The sequence below is a fragment of the Psammomys obesus genome, unplaced genomic scaffold (assembly GCF_907164565.1).
Source record: "Psammomys obesus unplaced genomic scaffold, mPsaObe1.curated_primary_1811, whole genome shotgun sequence".
NCBI lineage: Eukaryota > Metazoa > Chordata > Mammalia > Rodentia > Muridae > Psammomys > Psammomys obesus.
Window position 1 is genome coordinate 6277419 of NW_026585587.1, and position 23655 is coordinate 6301073.

The 23655-nt window shown below is 39.1% G+C and overlaps 1 protein-coding gene across 2 annotated transcripts in view; it reads right to left on the reverse strand.

Moving 5' to 3' along the window:
* Window positions 1-5013: 5013 nt before the first annotated feature.
* Wdr26 (WD repeat domain 26) overlaps window positions 5014-23655 on the reverse strand; it is a 43193-nt gene continuing 24551 nt past the window's right edge. For both annotated transcript variants that reach the window (XM_055609343.1, XM_055609333.1), the window contains exons 8-14: window positions 22323-22463; window positions 18815-18934; window positions 16709-16854; window positions 16149-16227; window positions 15078-15207; window positions 12911-13096; window positions 5014-9344 (exon numbers count right to left, since the gene is read on the reverse strand). In XM_055609343.1, coding sequence (XP_055465318.1) covers window positions 9319-9344; window positions 12911-13096; window positions 15078-15207; window positions 16149-16227; window positions 16709-16854; window positions 18815-18934; window positions 22323-22463 — 828 coding nt within the window. In that variant the 3' untranslated portion in view covers window positions 5014-9318. The remainder of the gene's footprint in view (window positions 9345-12910; window positions 13097-15077; window positions 15208-16148; window positions 16228-16708; window positions 16855-18814; window positions 18935-22322; window positions 22464-23655) is intronic.

The following is a 23655-nucleotide window of genomic DNA, read 5'->3' on the forward strand; positions in this document are numbered from 1 at the left end:
AACTGAGAGACAAGCTGTCATACTTTTGGCTAAGATGTTTGGTCTTCTCCAAGTATTTTTAACCCAAATTGAAAGCCATGTACTGGAACACCTTTGGGCAGTTGTTGGTCAGGTATAAGCTGCCAAGGCAGAGTAAAGCAGAAAGCTGCCCCAAACTTAATCCTGAAACACTAATTAGTTACAGACAAAACTCCTTTCTTTTTCATATTGCTTGTGTGTATCAAAGCCAGGGAGAGTCATTCCTCTGGGGTTTTTGGAGGGAGGATCTGCTTCTATAAATGCTGAAAAGGAGGAAGCAAGTGCTAGCCCTATGTGGCTGTGGTTGTGATGTCTACAGTGCTGCTGTACAGTGTTTAGGGCTTTGCAGAGGACCATTACAAACATGTGTTCTAGCATTTTCATCTCAAAAATGGAGAGCAGAGGCCTAGACAGTGTCAGGGGTCTCAGTCCTCCTGCACTCTGTGAAGGCCCTAATATTGAGGGCCTGGCCAGTGCAGATGGCCATGGGGGCTGTTGCTGTCTTCTGTCATGTTCCTCTTTTGCTTTTAGGTTTTTAACAAAAGAACATGCTGCTATTAGTTTAGAGCTAAGGAAGTAAGACTTAAGACATAGCTCCACTCATCACATTTAGCAGGTCCCTTTTTATGCCTGCCATACAAGAAGACAATTTAGCAAGAGCCCAGAGGCTTCCCTCCAACCTGGTCTGTCTTCTGTGGAAGTATCAAATGCTTCCATGTGGTGTCTCTTGAATGCAGTTGGCCTCTCCTACTAGATTGTGCGCTCCTGGAGAGCAGAGTCCCCTCTGATCATGTTTGTGTTGTCTTCCTTTCTCTTCTGACACCTAATACAGTGCCTTGCACACAGAAACAATAAATGGCTGTTGACTAACAAGCTAATCTAATTGTATTGTTCTGTTGCTTTAGTCTGACTGTGGTGTCCTTTAATTCAGAGAAGCAGTAATGGAACAACATAATCAAAGCCTACCACTCTATTTCTTTTTCTTCAAGGCAGTTAACTTTAGAAGTCTTCTTTTTAAAAAGTGATTTATGTAAGAGTAACTTTCATTTGGCTGTTTAAATTGTTGTCGTGGACTTTCTGTCTGCTAACCTAGGCCTAGTCCTAGAAGCTTCTAGCCTCTGTACCATCTAACCTAGGCCTAGAATGTCTTCAGCCTCTGACACTTACTGCTTAATATAGTCACCATTTCTTATTCTTTCTGAACTCAAAGCTGGCTGGTTCAACTCAGCTGTCTGGCTCAAACTCCTTTCCCAGCTGACTTATTCAATCTGGCTTCTCCCTTGGCCCCTGAATTGCTGTGCTTGGCCTGAAACTAACTCCAGTAATCTTTTCTAGTCTTCTGGCTCCTTCTCATTCTCTGGCTTGTTCTGTCTTCACCCGAGTTCTCACTCTGTAACCTGTCTCTCTATTACATCCCCGTAAAACTGCCTCTTTTTTTTTTTTTTCTATGTTGCTACCTTAAGTAGCTTCCCTATTCTGTCAAATCCTAGTTGTATCCTATTCTGTCAAATCTCTGATTCGTCACATTTTCTGCCACTCAATTAGACATCACTTTCAAACATGGGTGCTTCCTTTTACAAATTAACTTTACCTTCATTGTTTGGAATTAAAGGCCAGTACCACCCCACCTGGACCTAAGCTATTCTTTACTCTCTACCAGGCTGGCCCTGGCTTTGAACTCAGATCTGCTTGCCTCTGTCTCCTGGATTAAAGGCATGTTTGTATTCCAGCTGGATCACACAGACCTAGAAGGTCTTTGGATGTGATCTTTGCCAGAGCAGCCATGTTCTGCATTAAAATTCCTTTACAGATTTATTTTCATTTTACTTGTATTGGTGTTTTGCGCATGTAAGTCTGTGTGAAGGTGTTGGATCCCATGCAACTGGGGTTATAAACAGTTGTTAGCTCTCATATGGGTGCTTGGAATTGAACCTCGGGTTCTCTGGAAGAGCAGCCAATGCTCTTAAATCCACTGAGCCATTTCACCAGCCCAATAACAGTAAACCCTAGAAGTACTGTAATACCGTCTTGATTTATAAGGGAGGCTGTTTTATTGGATTAACTTCAGACTGCTGAAATTAATTTTGCTTACAAGTAACATTTTATCAAAAGTTATGAATTATCTTGTACTAGGTATATTGTCTCTCTCCAATATCTTGATAAACTTGTTTTAATAATGCAGAAATAAACTGAACTGGGGTATGGCTCATTGTTAGTGCAACTTTCTGGCATGAGCAAGGCAATAGGTTCCATCTTCAGTACCAGAGAAGGGGAGAATTTGAAATTGTGTGTTTGCCGTCTAGGCTCAGCAACTGTAGGTTTTGTCTTTTTTTTTTTTAAGTTTTTCTTGCTTGCATGTGTGCGGTGCTCTTGAAAGCCAGAGGAAGGTGTCAGATCCCCTAGAAGTGGAGTTAGAGAAACTAGTGAGTACTGAGAATCAAACACGTTATCCAGAACAACTAGGCCTCTTTACTGCAGTCATCTCCCTCCTTAGCTTGCTTGTTTTATTTTTTCAGTTTTTCAAGATAGGGTTTCTCAGTGTAGCCTTGGCTATCCTAGACTTGATTTGTAGACCAGGCTGGCCTTAAACTCACACTGATCCATCTGCCTCTGCCTCCCTGAGTGCCGGGATTAAAGGCGTGGCAGTCTTATGTGACCTCAAGACTTCTTGTCTGTGTGGTCCAGCAGGAGTCCCAGCCTTAGAAGGTAATCGAAGGATCGCCCTGGTGCGGTATGAACCTGGGGTTGTGCATATGTTTGGCAGGCCCTCTACTACCGAGCTATACACCCCCCCGCCCTGGTATAGACAGTAATTGTTATACTATTCCATGGCTCTCCTAACATCTCTTCCTCTCAGCTCACTGCCCACGGCCTGTGGTATCAGCGTAGACCTGACCTCATCTTCAATCTGCTTTCCCTGAAACCACTTACTGTTGGCTGGCACTTGAACAAGTTTATTCCCAAAGCTTGCTTCAAAGTGATCATTTTCAAAGGAAGAGAACATGGATCCAGCTGTGGTTAGATCCCTTCTAGACCCTGATGACTGGAACTGATCTGCCCAGTGCCTGCTTATTCCAGACTGGATAGAACTGAACCTCATTAACTGCTAGGATTGCTGACCACAGAGATTGGTGGGACAAGGCTCATCCTCTGTAGCAAATCTGTATAGACTCCCCACCCCGCAGCCTGGGAGGGATGTGGATCTTACGGACAACTTTGTCGAGTGAGATCTCACCTTCCCTCTTGTTGAGGTGTCATTGCCCAGCACACCCAATGAGAGCTCATCAGCTAACTTCCAGGTGATTGTCTGCTTCCAATTTTACTAAGATTACAGGTAGACATAAGGCAAGTGCTTGTATGTGTTGAGCCACTGCCTCTGCACAGACTCTTAGTGCTGGGAACTAAACTCAGGGCTTCACATATGCTAGGCAAGTGCTTAATTGCTGATTCATACATTTGGACAATGTCTATAAAGGTTGTATTTCACTGCAGAGGTCAGGAGAGATGAGTTACAGGTGGTTGTGAGCCACGCCACCAAGTGGGCACTGAGAATTTAAACCTGGGTTGTCTTGAAGCACAGCCAGTGCTCTCCCAACCTCTGAACCATGTCTCTAGCTCCTCATCCTCTACTGCCCCCCCTCCCCCTTAAAAGTGTAACTCCCTGAGCAGCCCTGCCCCGCCTGGAACTTAGTATGGAGACTAGGATAGCCTTTATCACTCTTCAAACCTATCAGTTTTCTTACAGGACTTCTCAATTCAGTATCTGGTAGGATACTATTAGTTGCTTTCAGAGATGAGTGGCCTGGCTTTTGATAGGCTAAGGAACTTGTCTGAAGACTCTAGGAAACCCAAATCCCATGTCATTTAATTTTAATTTTTTTCCCAGTAGCCATCTGCAGACCAAGGGAAGACTATGGTATGACTACAAACATGAGCTTAGAGTTAGAGGTATGGTTTGAATCTCAGCTTCATGCCTGTTTCCCCTCCCCTGGGAATTAGTATCTGCCTTATAAACCTACTGTATTTCTATTATAACAAGTGTCTTATTCACAGGGACTGGAATATACTAAGTACTGTGAGTGTACTAACAGTTTGTCAGTAACTGTGTATCCCTCCTCAGTAACTAAGTAGATACACTGATACAATCAGTGGTCAGTCCCTCAAACTCTCTTGCTCCTACTTCAAATTTGTGTCATTACAGCCTGGTCTTGTGATGGTCAAACATCAACCACTGGATTGGTACCAGGATACTATATAACTATTTGAGGTATTAACAACAGAAATCAACCCTGTGGGGCTGAAAAGAAGGCTCAGCAGTAGTCCGGGCTTCTGTGTCCCTTGCATCGCACTCCTGAAGTTCCACTCCAGGGAGTCCACACCTTTTGACAGCAAGGATGTACCACACACAGAGGGCCATGTAGTTGCAGCTTTCTCTTTTCATGCAGGTCCTAATAATCAAACGGGTTATCAGGCCTGGCAATAACCACCTTTACCTGCTGAGCTATCTGAATGGTTCTTCTGAGAGATCTGAAAACTTGGTTTGAAAATCTGAAATCTCAGTTGACCCCTACTCCAAGCTGAGTCTCACAGGCACATCTATTTAAGTACAGGTTTAGAATACAAACTTATCCATGACTGGCTGCACAGTGGCCTTCAAGTACACTACAAATTGCTTCCTTAGACTCCATTCACAAACCTTAGGTCAAACTAGTCTTTTGAGATGTAACACAACAAGAATTACTTAATTACTCATTCTGTTTATTGAACTGAGAGAAGGGAATACAAAGGACTGGGCAAGTGCTGTGCACTGACATGGAAAAGGTGTAATTAAAATAAAATTTAAAAATCCCAGTAAAGCAAATCAAAGTTACTGTAATCTCAATCAAACAAAAAAAATTAAAGACATTTAATATACCACACATTTATAAAATAAATGTCAACCAAAAGGTGTCTTGTAAATAATTAGTAGAACAAGTGAAAATAAATACGAGACCTGAAGTTCTTATACTTTAATGAAATAATAAAACAAAGAAATTTAAACTACTAAATATAATCTGAGAGGCAGTTAAAAAAGCAAACCCCAAAGTTTAAGAACACAGTCCTCTGGAAACATCTTATAGCAGTCCACAGTTAACTGTTTCTCCATACCAACAGCTCTGTTAGCCACATCGCATCACAATGCCATATTATTTTCCATAGCTCAGAAATCTCCAAAATAACACCCAAGTTCTTTACATGATCTCTACAGCTTGGTTTATAAGCACATACATGCTTTTGTGATCTATTCCCCTCAAAACACACACACACACACACACACACACACACACACACACACACACGCAGGCAAGTACGTGCATGCGTACGCGCACACACACACTTTCAAAGAGACAATTAACATCTCCTCCTTCTGAGCCTAAAAATGTTATGATTTAATTCTAGCATATTGATCCTGATAATGTAAATGTCTTAGGTTAAAGATGGGGCACAATTTCACTCTTATAAAAATAGACAAGTATTGACCAAACTTTAAACTCGAGAGGGCACGAGACTTTCTGCACAAACGATGACCTCGAGGTTCTTTCTAGAGTGTGTATGAATCAAGTTTTCTTTCTCAAACATACATGCACACAATTTTTATTAACTTCATTAACTCCAGGCTGTCTGGGTAAGTAGACAGGGATGGGTTTGTACAGCTTGTTTCTGCAACTCTAGGGCAGCTACTGTAACAATAGCTCAACACTGTAAAGTTTAGATTAAGTCCACCCTGGTTTTACAAAGTGTAAATGCAAGTTCACTCTTTTAAGTTAGCAACTGAAGCGATCTGGTATGGTTCTGGAAATGGGGGGGGGGGGGTAATGCTTTGGCCAGCAACACAAAGGGAGAGTTGCTTAAGTCTAAGTGAGACATTAAAGTAAAATTGCTAGGTAAGAATATATTTTAAAAAATGGGACACAAAAGATAAAAGACAATTTTTTTTCCTCCCCATTCTTCTGCTGTAAAGTAAGTGACATGAGTATGTTCCCTTTCAAGAGATGTGCGATACATTTACCCACTGTGAGGCAGAGGGTCAGTTCTTGTTTGCAGGAACCAACATCCTAAAAAAGAAAATTTCGAGATGGGGAGGGGTGGGAAAGAAGAATTTTCTATTAATGCCACAGAATGCCAGTCGGGGCAGAGCATTCCTAATCAACTACTCTTGCAGAATTACTGCTTATGTTTTCTTTAAGGAATCAGTGACAAGATTGCTCTTTGATACTTTAATTTCTTATAGTCAGAGAATTCCCTTTTTCTTCTCCCACCCAATAAAACGGGACAATTTATGGGGACATTTGCAAATAAAATTCCCTGTTTTAACTACTTACCTGGGTTACTAGAACACATTTACCTGGCCAGGAAGAGCAAGAAAGTACAGCCGGCATGAATACTAATAGAATACACCCAAATATGAAGTTTTCTCACTTTCCCCAACTAATGCCCACTCTAATTCTTTTCATCACCACCCACAAACCAACCTCAGTGATCCCCAAATCCAACACTTTACCACTAAAAACCAGTTAGAGGAAAAAGACATTTAATTTCATTCTTGCTCTAGCCCTTAATCAATGCATTAACAACAAACATTTTAAGCACATGGAATTGAGCCTACTAACCTGATTTTTGGAGCCAAAATTCTCCACTATTTTGATCTATGTGCAAAAAGTATTGGTACTTTTCAGTTTATACATTGTTTTAGTATCTTGTGGTTGGCTTGAATTTTCTAAGCCTTTATGTAGTTTATCACATTGTCAGAGATTTTCACTTAGTAGCTACGGGTTAGAAAAATCCTGCCACCAGGTTCTTCCATCATAAACTCTAGGTTTCTTCACCATCTTTCCCACCTTTCTACCACAATCACTTCATGGCAAATATATGAAACAGACGCTCACAGCAAGTTGGCACATTGAAGTACCAGTATATACAGGAAGCTGTCAATTATGACAGGCCTGGAAACCAAACTCCCCTAGCTGCTACAAACACCTTTGCATAGTTGTAACTCCATTTTAACAGGAGTTATGTTCTTGTAAAATGTCCTTCACTTTCAGTGCAGTTTTACTTCCAAGTGTTTTTAACTACTTCAGAAGCACTGTGAAAACTCAGATCTAGGTGCGACTGGGTGCACTAGCAGATTGTGAGTGCCAAATTGCCCTGATGGGCACAATTACGAGAGTGTTAACATGCCATGTAGTACAATGTAACCACATCTGTATACAGCTGTGGAGTTCTATGCCCACATTATGTTAGTGATTGTTACTGTAGAGACTGGGGTGTATGTATTAATGGCTTCAGGGTCTATCAATCAAAATATGTTTTAACTGCACTGAGGTAAAGAGGAGTTGCCACTTAATTATATACAGTTATGAATGAAAATTTTTATTCAAGCTTAAAATGAAAGTAATTTTAGTCAAGAAAATAAAGTACCAGGTAAAAGGTAACATATTATTTTAACTTAGAGAAGTATCAAAACAGGATTTCTCTGCTTTTCTAAAGTGGTGGTCTCTGCAAAATGAAGCTTAAAGGAATCTTTTACATACCAACTTGATTAAAGAATCTGCTATGACCTGTCATTTCCTTACTATGAGCTTTGGGAGAATGAACACTATCTTAAGGCCAAATGTGTTTTCTCCCTTTTCCTGACTTTTCACTCCCTATGACCCCCTCCCCCCAAGAATGGAAAGATTCCTCAACACAAGCCTCTCACTTCTTTTAGGGTTCTGAAGGGGGATGATCATGGTGAGAATGCTATGGACTTAGCTTGGCCTCAAGGGCAAGTAGGTTACAAATTATTTTTCTTCACCAAGATCTTATGTTGGGAGTAATCCCACATCTTTTTCCAATAGCTGTGGTCACCCTGATTGTCCTCTATTGAAAAACAGGGAATTTCAAGGGAGACTGTTGGACCCAGCAGTTAAGACCCAGTTATGGGATGTAAGATACACCAAGAACATCAGGCTTACGTTAGATGTAAAGTCTTCAAAATGAGAAGACTTTTTTTCCCCCCATAAAGGAAACAATCCCTTAAATTAAGAGGGGAGGGAAAGACTGTCCACAGCACCAGTTTGAATGAGGTTCAGTATGGCAACATCTGAGAAGGAATCTTCTTTAATCCAAGTATCCCTTTATGTTGGACATCAAGGGCAATTAGGAAAAATGACTCAGGTTTTTAATTCCAGTTTACATATATGTTTGTAGCCTTCTGAATTCTTCTAAGATTTAACTACACTATAAATCCCCAAGTGGTCTATCTTCTGATCACTACTTTTGCTAGATCACACCAAAATGACTCCCAAGTCCAGAAGAACTTGGAACAAGCTTTCTTGAAAACCTGGACTGACGGCTGATGTACTTCTTCAATATCAGCTACTGATGTTCCTTCGAGAATAAAATAAAAAAGGGAACCTTCAAAGTATCTCTCTGGCTTTCCTGTGCCACGTCCTTGTGAGCACTGTCTGGCCATGCCGTGTCTCAGGTGGCACTCCACAAGAGCATCATTACACTGCGTATCTGAGTCACAGAGGAAGCTGTTTTCCAAGCTGGTTTAGATTCCAAGTGTATACAAATGAAGTCACTTTAATCCTATAAATACTTCTTAATTTATTTTTAAAAAATTGTGCTGTTAACCCTTTTACGGGGCAACAAGCTTTGTGAAAAGTACAAAACTTTTTGTCAAATGTAATATTGAGAGTGCTTTTGACATAGTTCACTGGTTTATCATCTGATCAGTATATACTGCGCAACGGGCAAGGCTAGAATCCATGAACCAAGCTGCAAAGATCTCAAGCTAAATAAGGCGGAAAGATTTGGAGAAACAAAAGAAAATTCTTTCCTGTCCAATGTATACTCTTCAGACTAATGAACTCTTCCTATCAAGCCTTCTAAACTGTTAAATAAAGTTTCCAAACAAGCATTTGAACTTCATTACACAGAAGAGCAACAAGAATGGTATCCCACCAGACAAAAGGCAGGAGGAAAAAATATATATACTGAGTTCAATGGGTAAGCCTGAATGTAGCACAGTTCTTCACAACCGATGGGGAATAATTCAACATGGTGTCCGACAACGTTCTAACGACGTGCTTCATCAACTGGTTACTATGAAGCAAGGTGTAAATGTTTGGCCCCAATCGGGCTTCAGAAATGGTTCTTTTTTCATGACGAGCATGTCTGTCCAGCTATCAATCATGTTTGTTTGCACCAAATCCCAAGCCATTAAAATACGACTAATTTTAAGTTAAACAGAAGTCGTCTGCTCCAAATTCGCCATCAACTATCCATGCTACTGCATTCCTCTGAATGAAGACAAGATGAAATGTGCACAGAGAAAAAGAAAGGGAGGGAAAGAAAAAAAAAAAAAAGATACCAGTTAGAAAGTTTCAAAATCTGCATCAAGAAATAACAGCAGAATAAGTAACAATAAACAAATTCTTGATACTTTCATAATCATTAAACAATGTATCCCCCTAAGTTTTTAGGTTCTATATTAAATGTAACCTCATGATTATTTCTCATGAATGGAGAAAAAGGAATGAATAATTATGTTAGAATCTCCTATTTCTATTTTAATTTTTTTTTCTTTCTTCTTTCTCAGGGTAGGGTAATTGAGACAGGGTCTCACCGTGTAGCTAGCTTTGGCTGGCCTGGCACTCACTACGTAGGTCATGCCTGTATTGAACTCACAGATCTATCAGCTCTTTGCCTCCTGAGTGCTGGGATTAAAGGCATGCTTGACAGAGATTCCTATTTTTAAAATTAACTATGTGATAGGTAATTAGAAAAAGAAAAATCCTTGGTAGTTTACAGCAAAAAAAGAAAACTCTGGTTGTAAAAGGGGGAGGCCCACATTCTAACCGTGTCCTCAACTCCTCCAGCCACTGATGCTCCAAGTCCACCATACCATCCAGGTCTATTTGGGAGCAATGAATGATCTTTATTAAGATATAGTTCACATACCATAAAAATAAACTCACTTAAAATGTTTCACGGTTTTAGTATATTCATAGTTTTTACAATATCAGTATATTAATTTTGGACCAATTTCACCATCTAGTAGCAATCACAAACATCCTTATTAAAAAAAAAAAAAAACTACTATGGACTGTGTGGATTCACTTATTTTTAGACCATTTCAATATAAAATGCAATCACAGCATGTGATATGGCTGACATATTGTTGTTTCTGCATATTGTTTTAAAAGTTCGTGCACCTGATATAGCATGTATGAATACTTCATCCTATTCCATTTATACACCCCAACACACAAACGAAAATCAGAAAGTAAGGCAATTAGCCTTGTAACATCACAAAAGATCAGCAACTTCTCTTTAAAATGAACTGAACTGAACTAGGAGCTACAGTGTTAAGAACAATGGCCCTCCTTGCAGAAGATACTAATTCAATCGTCAGCATGCACACAGTGGGTTCTTAAAGTCTGTAACTCCAGCCACAGGAAACCAGATGCCTCTTCTGGCCTTTGTAAGCACCACATTTAGTACACATTCACATTCAGGCAAAACACCCGTAACACATAGAAGTAAATTCATTTTATGAACTTACTGGGCTAGTAAGATGGCACCACGGGAAAAAGCACTAGTTTCTAAACTTGAAGACCTGAGTTCAATCAACAGAATCCACATGGGGGAAGAAAACCAACTCCAGCAAGCTCTTCACTGACCTCAACATATCAAATGCCTCTGCCACCCTCTTGCACACAATTATTAAATGTACAGACCTTTATATACATAGTTTTAATTATTTAAATGACATAAAGTACCTTATGTTACAGTCTTTCAACATTGTCTTTAACTCACTCATACTTTCAAATTCCTATTCTAAACAGATATAATTTAATTAGAAAAATAGTTTCATTGTGTGTGCATGAAGGCTCCAGAAGACCTCTCAAAAAGTAGTCCTTTTCTGTGAAATGAGAATGACCATCTTTGTAGGGTCAGAGCTACAGTGGTGTAGCATAATCGAAGTTGCTGAATTGGGCCTGATCTTGCAAACGAGTATTCAGTACACCCACTGAGGTGAATTATCACATTACCTAAACTCACCAGGTACAAAGTGCAATTCTTATCTTACTGTGGTGTGACACAGCACCCCAGTACTTCTTCCAATCACATTCTGAATGATTAATGAAATATAAAACTACAAATTACAGACACAGATCCTGAAAGATCAGATCTTAGAGAGCGGGCTCTGAAACCTAGACAGGACGACCTGAATAAAGATTTCTGTGGTTGGTTTCCTAGGACTCTCGGGTGGTGACCCAAAAGAAGAAGGGCTCCTAAGCCCCTACCTGGTATTGTCATGCTTTCGTCCTCATCTCTGGGGAGTTCTGTTTTGTTTTTGTTTGTTTATTTGTTTTTTGAGACAGGGTTTCTCTGTATAGATTTGGCTGTCTAGGAACTGAATCTGCAGACCAGGCTGGCCTCTAACTTAGAGATCTTCGTGCCTCTGCCTTAAAGTGGTCACCACCACCCCAGCCTCATTTGTGTTTTTCGTTTTTTTTAAAAGCTAACTCTAATAAAAAACATTAGTTAAAACTGAATGATTACTAAATCATTCAGGTGGGAGGCTTTATAAGAGTGTTTGCTACTCTTGCAGAGGACCAGCATTTGGTTCCCAGCAGGCAAATCAAGCAACACACACACACACACACACACACACACACACACACACACACCAAAAACAAGAACTATTTAGGTGGAACACACGGAACAAAACATTCTGTAAATAAGTTATTTCCTTCTAAAACGAGACATTTTTACTTTTTCTCTTTGAGGGAAAAAAAGATATTTACATAAAATTTATTACTTCTCTCTAGTACTATTATATTTAATCAAGAATTTGTCCTCATCTGTTAGCTTTATGCCTTTCTTCATCTTCAAGTATCAAGGTGGTGGGAAAAACCTTCCAGACCTAGACTTGCCGAAATGGCAGCATTCAACAAGTTAACGAGGTCTGCCATATTTTGGTTCCTTCCCTATAAAATGAAAATAAAAATGTTTCTCTTACAAGACCATGAACATACGTGAGAGCAAATACACTCTTGAGCATGCTACTTGGCACATAGGCAGCACAGGAAATTTCAGTTTCTTCCTCTTTTCCTCACCATCACAGTTCATGTTAGTATGCTATACAGTGCTAACATATTAGGAAAACCCCGAAGTGATGATCATTAAAACTAAAGTTTCTCAACTTTTATACATCGGTTAGTTCTCATGTATATAAAATGTTTCATGTAATATCACACTTACACAGCATGATGAAACGTTTTAATAGGATTTGTATGTACATGGATACAAGTGCATGCACGTAGGCGGTAAGATATGTGGAGGTCAGGAGACAACCTTGGGTGTCAGTCCCTGCCTCACAGCTCAAGGAAAAAAATCTCTCTTGTTCTCTGCTGCCCACGCCTGCTTAGCTGACCTGACAGAGTCTGGGATTCTATGTGTTTACCTACCATGTGACAAAAAAGGAAAGGGAACAGAGATTCACACTGCTATAGTCCCGCACTACATGGGTTCTGGGGTCCAAACTAAGTCTGCACACCTATGTGGGAAGCACTAACCACTGACCCACATCTGAACCCAAAGATCTTTAAAGTAATTATTACTATAGCTAACTTGATGCAAATGAGGTAGCACATTCTATCTTGCTTCACTGCCTCTCCAAACTCAGAAATAAAAACCTAATCCCAGATCTTTAAAACTCTTTCTATAAAGTGAGATAGAAGAAATTAACAAACAAAACAAAAAAAGATATCATATTCTATTTAAATTGTTATGTACGAGTTCTGTTAACTCTGCAATGTTTTTTCTGGAGAAAACAAGGACTGTTACGTGGCCTTACCTTCAATATTCTGGTGGTCTATAAAAGGTGCTGGTCCCCATATTCTAACAGTGCCATCATCTGAGGCACTGGCCATCATGGATGGAATCTGTGGGTTCCAGCTAACACAATTCACTGTGCGCGTGTGCCCTGTCAGCTCCGCAATTGGCAGTTCGCTCCGTTTGTGCCAGATGTAAACCTTGTGATCTGAATGTAAAGCAATTCAGAGAAATGTTAAGAAAGCTGTGTTATTAATAAAATCACTGACCATACACACAGGATTCTTCAACATTACAACTTACAGGGATAAAAAAAAAAAAAAGAAAATATGGATAGTTTAATACATTTTTTGAAGAACTATGTTAATAGATTATACTTTTTTTTTTTTTCTGTTCAAGGTAACTAGCTCTAAAACCACAAAAACATCTATTTGCAATAGCCTGTCCATACATTGCTAGCGAATAGTTAAAATCTGGGGCAAGATGACTCAGCAGTTAAGAGTGCTTACTGCTCTTGTAGAGGACCAGAGTTCGAGTCCCAAGCACCTATGTAAGGTGGCCCCTCTTCTGGCCTCTGCACTCACATTCATGCATGCACGCACAGACACACACGGACACACAAGGCAAAAAATAATTGTGACGAAGATATCTGAACAGAGATGATAATACATTCTGTGGAGATATTAGGTGACAGAAAGAAACATAAACAAAAAAAAACCCCCCAAAAACCCAAGGTATCCAAACTGAAAAACAGCAAATAATGAAAACCTTTATTGAATGAAAAATAGTATAAAACCTTTATTGGGAGCTTACAAAGTACTAAATATTTCGTATGTGAAATGAAATCCTCACCATGCTACGAGGTGGTACTATGCTTCTCCATGCTGCACAGACGCTGACTGAAGTCCAGTCAACTCTTCTGATCTACAATGCAGTTAGGCCTCCTAACTGTGGCCCTGCTAGGGACTACTGCAGACAACCCCCTTCTATCTGTGCCGTGTATATAGTTTCCAGAAGATGATAAGCTCTTAAACTGATCATAAAGTTAAATCCATTTCACCTCAGGGATACACAAATTAGTAGATGATGGTCTAAGCTAGAGCAGAATTCCAGGCTAAAGCAGCTGTTTACTATGACAATTTACCGGTCAACCAAGGGCTCAGTGTGCTGCCTCTGCATATGAAGTGCTGGAACCCATGGGCACCACCACGCCTGCCAATTAGCCGTATGTCAACAAAAGAGCACAGGCTTGGGAAAGTGTGATGACAGATACACAGCTTTGATTCCAGAACATGGGAGGTGGGAAGATGTCTGTGAGCTCTGGTTCATGTGAACACATGTTCAAGAAGAATATTTACTGATGAGGCAGCAAAAGTAGGATATGCGGCCGTCAAAGTCAGAACATGGTATGCTGTAGGATGAGCATGTCCCGCCAAGTATACTGCTTATCTAGAAACAGTAGTTCTTCCTTTTTTCTTTCTTGGAAACAGTCTCATGTAGCCCAAGCAATCTCAAACTCACCACTAGCAGAAGATGACATTGAACTTCTGACCTCCTGCCTGTACCTAGTGCTGTGATTACAGGTGTGAGCCACGAGAACGGTTTGTGTGTGAGGTTCGTTTTGTATGCCGGCAAGCACAACACCAACTGAGCCGTATCAAGTCCCTCCTTTTCCTATATAATGTTGGGGTTCTGATATAATGTCTCCCCCCGCCCTCGCCCCTCTGGGTAGCCCTGGCTCTCCTGAAACTCACTCGGTAGGCCAGGCTGATCTCAAACTCATGGAAATCTGCCTGCCTCTGCCTCCACCTTCAAAATTCTAGGGGTTCAAGGCATGAGCCACTACAACCAGCAAACCTGTTACCAATCTTTAAAAACTATCAGTCCCACGGGAAAAAAAGCCTTATAAGGGCTCAGCCACTGAACAATAAGCAGCTTGAGGCCCTGGAATACATCACCAACAACACAAAGGAAAATAAACAAGCAACCAAAAACAAAAACAACAAAATAACAAAAACATTAAGGATTCAAGCCACTCCTCAAAAGGTAGTATTTGGATAATCAACCAAAATATTTAATCTCATATCTATACATTCTGAGAAACATGGCTACCATGAAAAACTGGGAGAGATTTAAAGATCTTTAAACTTGTCAAGCTATGTGAATGAATAGGAACAGAAATACTATACCTTCACTGCCACTAGCGATGAAGTCTTCATTATGGCCTCCAAAACATGAATGAATTGTATAAAACCCTTGTGTAACACCTTGATACTTCCTTACTAAAACTCTGTCTTGCAAGTCCCATAAGTGAACTCCCTATAGGAAAAAAAAAAAAAAAAAAAAAGGTTTTGTTGCTGTTGTTTTTTGAGACAGGGTCTTTATATAGCCTGGCTGATTCTGCTTCCTCTATGTGGCTTTTTTTTTTTTTTGGGTTGTTGTTGTTTTTAAAAGACAATCTCAAATCTCACTGTATGCCTTGGGCTCCCCTGAAACTGATAAATCTTCCCAAATTCTTTCTTTTCTTCCTTCCTTGTCCCACCCTCACCCCCTTCTTGGTTACAAGAGTTTCTCTGTATGTAGCCCTGGCTGTCTTGGGACTTGCTCTGTAGACTAGGCTGGCCGAAATTCCCCTGTCTCCATTTCCCTAGTGCTGGTATGAAAAGTGTTCACCACTACACCTGGCCCTCCCAAGTTCTTAAGAATACAGGCTTTTTTAAAGGACAGAGACTATCTAGCCAAGTGGTTCAACCTCCCTTAATGCTGTGGGCCTTTTACTGTAGTTCGTTGTGTTGTGGTGACCTCCAACAGGAAATTATTAACTGTAATTTTGCTACTGTTATGATCGTAAAGTAAATATCTAATAGGCAGGCTATCTGATAGGTGGCCCAATGAAAGAGTCATTTGAAACCATAGGTTGAGAACCACTGATCTAGCCCCGGGTGGCTTGGACCTGCTATGAAGAACAGGCTGCTCTTAAATTCACAGAAAAGGCCCATCAATTTCTGGGACAAAGGCATGGTTTACCATACCCAATCTCAGAATTTACAATAATTTGTTAATATTCCTTTGCCCATTAGAGCATTTTCATTTCCTATTTGTGCAAATGCTAGTATTTCAATTAACTTATAGCTAATCCCTACACATTTAAACACTAAACACACATATTTAACATTCTTACTAAAACAGAAAGAAACCTTTACTAATCTGAATTTTTCTAAAAGTTTTAAAAAATAAACAAACAAAAACAAAAAACATACCTGAGTTGCTACATTTAACAAAGCTAATCGGCCATTTTTTGAAATTGTAAATGACATAATAGGATGATCTTCCTGTACTCTGTAATCAGAAATAATTTGTCAGGAATATCAAATGAAGAGTCAAAAATTTCAAGTTATGAGAGACTACAAAATACTATAGCTTAAATGACATCTTTGCCTTACATGTTAATCAAAATGAGTTAACAAGTACCACCTAAATACGAATTCAAATAACCAATCAAAATAAAAAACAAAAAAATTGCTTTTCTGAAAAAGCCCAAATACATACATTTTGTTATAAATTACAGCCTTATTTATTTATTTATTTATCTATCTATCTATCTATCTATTTATTTATTCATTTATTTATTTTTTGTGGTTTTTCAAGACAGATTTCTCTGTGTAGCCCTGGCTGTCCTAGAACTCACTTTGTAGACCAGGCTGGCCTTAAACTCACAGAGATCCGCCTGTCTCTGCCTCCCCAGCTCTAGGACTAAGGGGGTACACCATGATGCCTGGCTAAATTAGACAATTTCTGATGGAAACAAAATAATGGTTACATGTTTCTATCTGTAAGGTCCTCGAAGTTGTAGCCCCGGATTCTCTGGTGTGTGTCAGAAGCCAGTACAGTCTTCCCATCACTCAAGCACCATAGGCACTGCACTCTCACCCCCTCCCAGGAGTCCAAAAGATTTCCATCCAGGTCCTAAGCAGAAAAGAAATACAATAAACAAAAACCACTGAGAAAACAGACCTGAAAGAAATGCTTGGCAAGTCCTTATGAGAACAGCTCGACAAGCACCTTAACTGGTGGGGCTTTGACTACAGGTCTGTACTGGAACACTATGACATGCAAAGATGAGATATGAAAAACAAGAACTAAGAATTAATAGTTTATAACCTGCTACAATAAACAGCTATAAATTCCATAAGCGTCATCTTATTTCAAAGTAGCAACTTTCATCACCTACCCAAGGAGATATTGTAATTGGAATGTCAGTGAGCTGCCCTTGAAGGATATTAAATGACTTACCCAGAAGAGGTCTGTTGCATAGCCTATTAAAAATGTGTTTTATTCCATAAAGACCAACTATAGAGTTTATCTAAATAAGCACCTAACTGAAGAGATGCAGTAAGAAAAAAAAAATTACAAATAATCTGAAAACACCTATTATAACCATATGACTTTAAATGACTGAAATATGTTGTCAGCAGTCATCACTTTTTTTTCGATAATTTATTTAATTTTATTTTATGTACATTAGTGTGATGATGTCAGATCCCTTGGAACTGCAGTTACAGACAGTTGTGAGCTGCCATATGGGTGCTGGGAATTGAACCTGAGTCCTTTGGAAGAGCAGACAGTGCTCTTAACCACTAGCCATCTCTCCAGCCTTCCCCATCATCACTTTTATTTACGGGTTAATTTTTAAAATTGTGTGCCCATGTGAGGGTGTGTGCGCATGTACAAGGGTACACTGGACCCTCTGAGAGCAGAGTTAGAGGTAGTTGACCCACTCAACACGGGTGCTGGGAAGCCACCCTGAGTCCTGCAGAAGGGAACTGCATGCTCAACTGCTAAGCCATCCTTTCGGCCCCAGCATTGAATGTTTTTACTTCTATTTAGTCTAGTCATCAAATTCAGCGTTCTTGTATTTGTTGTTGTCACACACAAGGTCTCATATATCCCAGGCTGAATGTGCAGCCAAGGAGGACCTTGAACTGGTCCTATTGTCTCTACCTCCCAAGTGCTGGAATTATGGTGTGTACCTCAATGCACAGTTTTACTGAGCTCCAGGGAGCAAACTAGAAGCTGTATATGCTAGCCAGACCTTCTTCTAACTGAGCTCAGTCCTACAGTTATTGTTTATTTCTTGAGATGGGGGTCTCACTTTTTAGTCCAGGCTGGTATGGAACTCACTATAGGCCAGCTACCCTTTAACTCTTTGCAATTCTCTTGCCTCAGCCTCCCAAGCTCAGGGATTATATGCACAGCCCACCAAGCCTGGCTAGCAGTATTTTGCTTAAGAAGGCCTAAAACCACGCAAAAGAAAATTGCTAAACTTTTCAGCCCTATAAATTAGTACCTTTGTTTTTGAGACAGGGTCTCACTATGTAGTCCTGGCTGGCCTAGAACTCAGAAATCCATTTGCCTCTGCCTCCCAAATGCTGGGATTATAGCCACCATGCCTAGCTAATTCTACACTTCTCATGAATACCTAAAGTGGGAGAAAAGAGAAAAGGTAACATAAATTCTATTAAATATTCATTTAAGAGAATGGTAAAACAGGTTTTCATATAATATGTGCCAAGTGAATCTGCAAATTTATTTTATCTTCATCTGTTGTTTTTTTCTTTTTGAGATGGGTCTTGCTATGTAGCTTTGGCTAGCCTGTAGAATAGTAGAGATTTGTCTATCTCTACTAATCAAGTACTGTGATTTAAAGCAGATGCCACCATACCTGACAACTGTAAATTTAAAGCAATCATTAGAAACAAAGAAATAAAAAAAAAAAAAAAAAAAAAAAAAAAAAAAAAAAAAAAAAAAAAAAATAAAAAAAAAAAAAAAAAAAAAAAAAAAAAAAAAAAAAAAAAAAAAAAACATTTCAATGTACTTTTAAACAGGCAGATACTGACTGGCAAGAAGGCAGGGACTCAATACTTACACACTGATAGAACTGCCCACGCTGACCTCCTGTCACAAAGCGTTTCCCATCTGGATTCCAGGCTACACTGGTCAAACTGTCTTCATGAGATTGGCTCATTTTTGTTCTTAATTCTCCCGTCTATAATGAAATAATACTGTAGATAAGATGTTAAGATTCCTCTCTAAGGGGTATATGTAAAGAAAGAAAAGGCTGGAAAGGAAGAGAGGGGAAAAGGAAGGAGAAGGAAAAAGGAGAAAGGAAGGTAATGGGGGTATTTTCCTAATCAGAGAAACATAATTTGACGGCCTCACCAGAAACAAGATTATAGCACTTAAAGAAAAATTAAGAAGTTCTGATATGACGAAATAAGGTTTAATAAATTTCTCATTTCAAACGAATTGAATTCATAAACTAACGTACTTTTTCACAATCAAGATAATGAAAAAGCCACAGCTACACACCTAAATCCTTCTAAGCTTCCCTCAGTCCAAAATTCCTTTGAAGTTTATCCTAAAACTACAGTTAATGCAATAAGCAATTCTTTAAGAACACAATGGGTAGTAAAACTATGCCCTTAAAACATGCTAAGGACAATTTTAATTATGCTAAATTTCATATTCAAATGTTCACGATACGGCAAGATAGGAAAAGACTACTTTTTTCTAATATGTAACTATTTCAATTAAAAGCAGAACAAAGAAAATAAATCTCTGTACTGTTTAGCATAGCATTCTACAAAGCTTCCATTTAAGTAAGATTGTTTAGCTGCTTAAACCTCAGACATCCTCCTGTTACATGTTCTAAGTTATTCAACTTAGGAGACATTACACATACCATTTAATCTAGTCTTGTTCCATTTTGTTCAGGGATTAGAAACAGGATCTGAGAGGTAATAGCTGCCCTTGGTATAATAAAAAGTACATGGGCATAATTTTCCTGTGAGAAATGGGTAATCAAAAGTAAAAATAGTGAAAACAAAGGGTATGATTAGGTACCTGGGGCCAAGTTATAAAGGCACAAGAGGCACAAAGTAGAAAACTAGATGTCTCCCTTATATGAAAAGAACAACAAAAACCAGAATAAAATAAAACACCCAATTCAACATCTAAATCCTTCCCCAATCTCAGCCACTTAATTACCGTTGTAGTCACTTGACCAAAACAGTTAAAAGTTTAAATACAAATACAAAAAACACCCCAACCTTGGGTGCTTACTTTTAACAAGTATGTTAAAACAGTGAGTTCTGGGGGAGCAATGTTTTCCTTCTATTATGCCCAGAACAGTGAGTACAGGAGGTCATTTGATTAGAAACCTATTTTAAAACATAAACAGCCTTCGGACTTCTTAAGGCTTCTGACTTCTAAGAAAAGCCTTAACTTATCAAGCAGTGCATAGAGACAGTTATACCTTAACAACCACTGCCCAGAAACTAAACCTGAGTCACGTACAGACCAGTACTGGTACAAGTGCCAGTCATCCTGTCCCTAGTAGGACTATATATAGCTACTGCAAAAGAGGAAAAAGATTTAATGGAAAAAAAAAAAAAAAAAAGTCATTTAGATCAGATTCAATTTGTGCTATTCTGTGTTTTGCCATTTCCCTAACCCAGTCCCAAATATAACGGTGGTTAACTGCTGGCTTGATACAAATAGCATATCAAAGATAATTCTGGAACAAAATGAGACTTGGGTTATGTATTAGAAAATAATAGTTAGGGGATAGAGATCGCTCACCCATTAAGAGCACTTATTGCTCTTCCAGAAGAGCAGGGTTTGGTTCCTAGCATCCTCATGGTGATTTACAACCATCAGTAACCTCAGTTCCAGGGGATCTGATGCTTTCTCCAACCTCACAGGCACCAGGCACACATATGGTGCGTATACATCCACACAAGGAAAAAGTTTATACACATAAAATAATGTCATGCAGGATAATGTTATTTTTGAGGATACATGCTTGAATACTTAGGGATTACAGAGTAAAGTAAAAGTATTTACTTTTAAATACTTTGGATCTGGATGTTTAAGTATATATGTTTTATGTACATATGTACACATTTAATATCACTATCAAGTTCAGGGTGGTGGGCACATATGTGATTACTATACCATCGTTCTTTGTCTTCTTTTTGGAGACATGCTGGTCTCCAACTTGTATGCAGGTGAGGATGACTGAACTCTCGCCCCTGTCTCTCAGATAGGATTACAGGCATGCACTATCTCAAGCAGCTACACTATTCTTACAACTTTGCTGCTGCTCAGGTTGGGCCACTCACTACAAAGGTCACGTGGGCCTCAGCATCACAACAGTATTCCTTGCCTCAGATTCACAGGTGGATTATAGGTAGGAGACACTATGTCTTGCTTAATTTTTAGGATTTTTCTATCTTCTGGAGCTGGAGTTCTGGCATTTGTGTCGTGCTTGATTTTGTGCGGGCACCAAACTCGGGTCTCCTCTGAAAGAGCAGTGTTTGCTCTTAACCATCCCTTCAGCCTCTCAAATTTCTAATATCTGAAAATTCTCTTCAAAACTTGGTGTAAGGAAAGGAAAGAGGAGTAGTAAGAAAACCTTACCCAAACAGCATTAGAAGTCTGTGCCTCAATCGCAGCTACATCTTAGTATTCACTGTGTTCTTCATGCCTCCATGCTACCACCTAAGTCATTTCTGTGGGGTATTATTATTATTATTGTTTTTTAATTATAGTCCCAGCTGTCCTGGAGCTTGCTATGTAAACCAGGTGGCCCTGAACTTAGAGATCCTCCTACCTCTGTTTTCCAGTCTTGTATCAACAGTTACTAGACTGAAAATCCCATCCCATCAAGTTTCACTTTTATACTCAAACCACAGTTGTCATTCTTTTATTCAGAGAGTTTAAATTTGGGTTTTCAAAAACATGTTAAACAGAGTGAACCTAATGCCAAGTTTTTCTAAGACAAGAACATAGATTAAACTTTAAGTTAGAAACAGTAATATAATAAAAGTATGTTCTTAGAACATTCTTTAGTTGTACTAAACTAGCTCAGACTACTAAATGTAGGTTAAGAGATAGTGTACTTGTCATCAAAATGGGAAATTTTATTTGGCAGATACTTTATTCTTGAAGGGTTAGACTTCATGCAGAGTGATGAAAACAAATCTCTTTTCTGATTCAACAGTATAATTTTCACTGAACAAAGCAAAGCATGCTGGAATGCTCACTGACCATCCTTTAATAAATTAAACTTTACTATCCAGCATATATTTAAATTTATAAATCTCAACACCCGCATTATAAACACTTGAAGTACTATTTAAACGGTTCTGCTGTATAAACTAAGAATAAAGTTGTTTTGTTTTTTTTAAAAAAACAGTCTGTGTAGCCCTGGCTATCCTGGCATGCACTCTGCAGACGAAACTGGCCTCAGAGATACGCCTGCCTCTGCCTCCTAAGTGCTGGGATTAAAGGCATGGGCTACTACATTAGCTAAGAATAAAGTGTTGACAAATATGTAGGTTGGACTTAAACCAAGGATAGAACTCGCTCACTTGTACATTCCAAAGCCAAAGCTCAGAGCAGTCATCTGGACCACAAGCAACAAGGTAGCTGTCATCTGGACTCCACGCAATGTAAGAGACACCATAGGCATGTCCTTCTAATGTTTTAAGCAGTTTTAGCAGATGCGTATCCTAAAAAAAAAAACAAAATAGACAACTCAGTTAACTCCCATCCCTAAAAGCTACCATTTTCTAGCACTAGAACTTAAGTACATAGATGTTCTCACTTATTCTGAGACCTTTCTATGCCAATCCAGCTTAAGCTCAGGCAGCTTGCTCCACAGAGATTCGCTCACACCTATTAATCACCTACTCTACAGAGGATATTGTGTACTGAGAAGGAATATGAAACTTGTCACAGAACCTACCCTTAGGAAATTTGAAAGGAACTGAAATGAAAGTAAATATGCACACCAAAAACTACTTTTTAAACATCTGAATAACTTCACTGACAAACAGAAAATACATCCTCTTAAGTTTAAATGTATTCAGTCTTGAAAAACCACCATTATCTAATTTTATAACATTTTTATCATCACCCCTAAAGAAATCCCTTATCTTTTAGTAATCATTTCTCTCCCTGCAGTTCTCAGAAACCACTACTTTGTTTTTTATTGATCTATCTATTCTGGGTAGTTCATTTAAGTGAAATTAAACATGATACAATCTCTGGTAGTTGGCAGCTTCATTCATTCCAATGTCTCTGTTCAAGCTATAGGGTATCTAATTTTATTAAGTAATATTCCAGTTTCACACTTTGTTCATTTGACTTTTACCTTTTTCTGTGGACTTTTGTTTTTTTCTTTTTTTGAGACAGGGTTTCTCTGTGTAGCCTTGGCTGTCCTGGAACTAACTATGTAAACCAGGATGGCTGTGAACCCAGAGATCTGAAGTGCTGGGTTTAAAGGTCTATACTGCCACCACCCGGCCTGTTTTCAATTTCTCTAAGTATGTACACAACAACAGAATTCCTGGATCATTTGCTGTCTACTACTTTAAAACTGCCCAGCTTTTCCACGTGACTGCATCATACTACACTTCCACTAACAAATCAACATCAACCCTACTTACGAATATTCATCTACCCCACTAAGTCTCTTATCATCAATAATGATATCAATACAATATCATTAATGACAACATAACCACCCAGGGAAGCAAATGGGAGTTTTCGGGAGATTAAGAAATCTGTGTTTGGGGCTTCCTGACTCTAAGGCTGTATATACAATGCAAATGGGTAAGTGCCGAACAGCTGACATGTTCACTTCACAGTAACAATTCAATTTTATATAGTCATGTAAAAATGCCAATTTAGGGAATATGT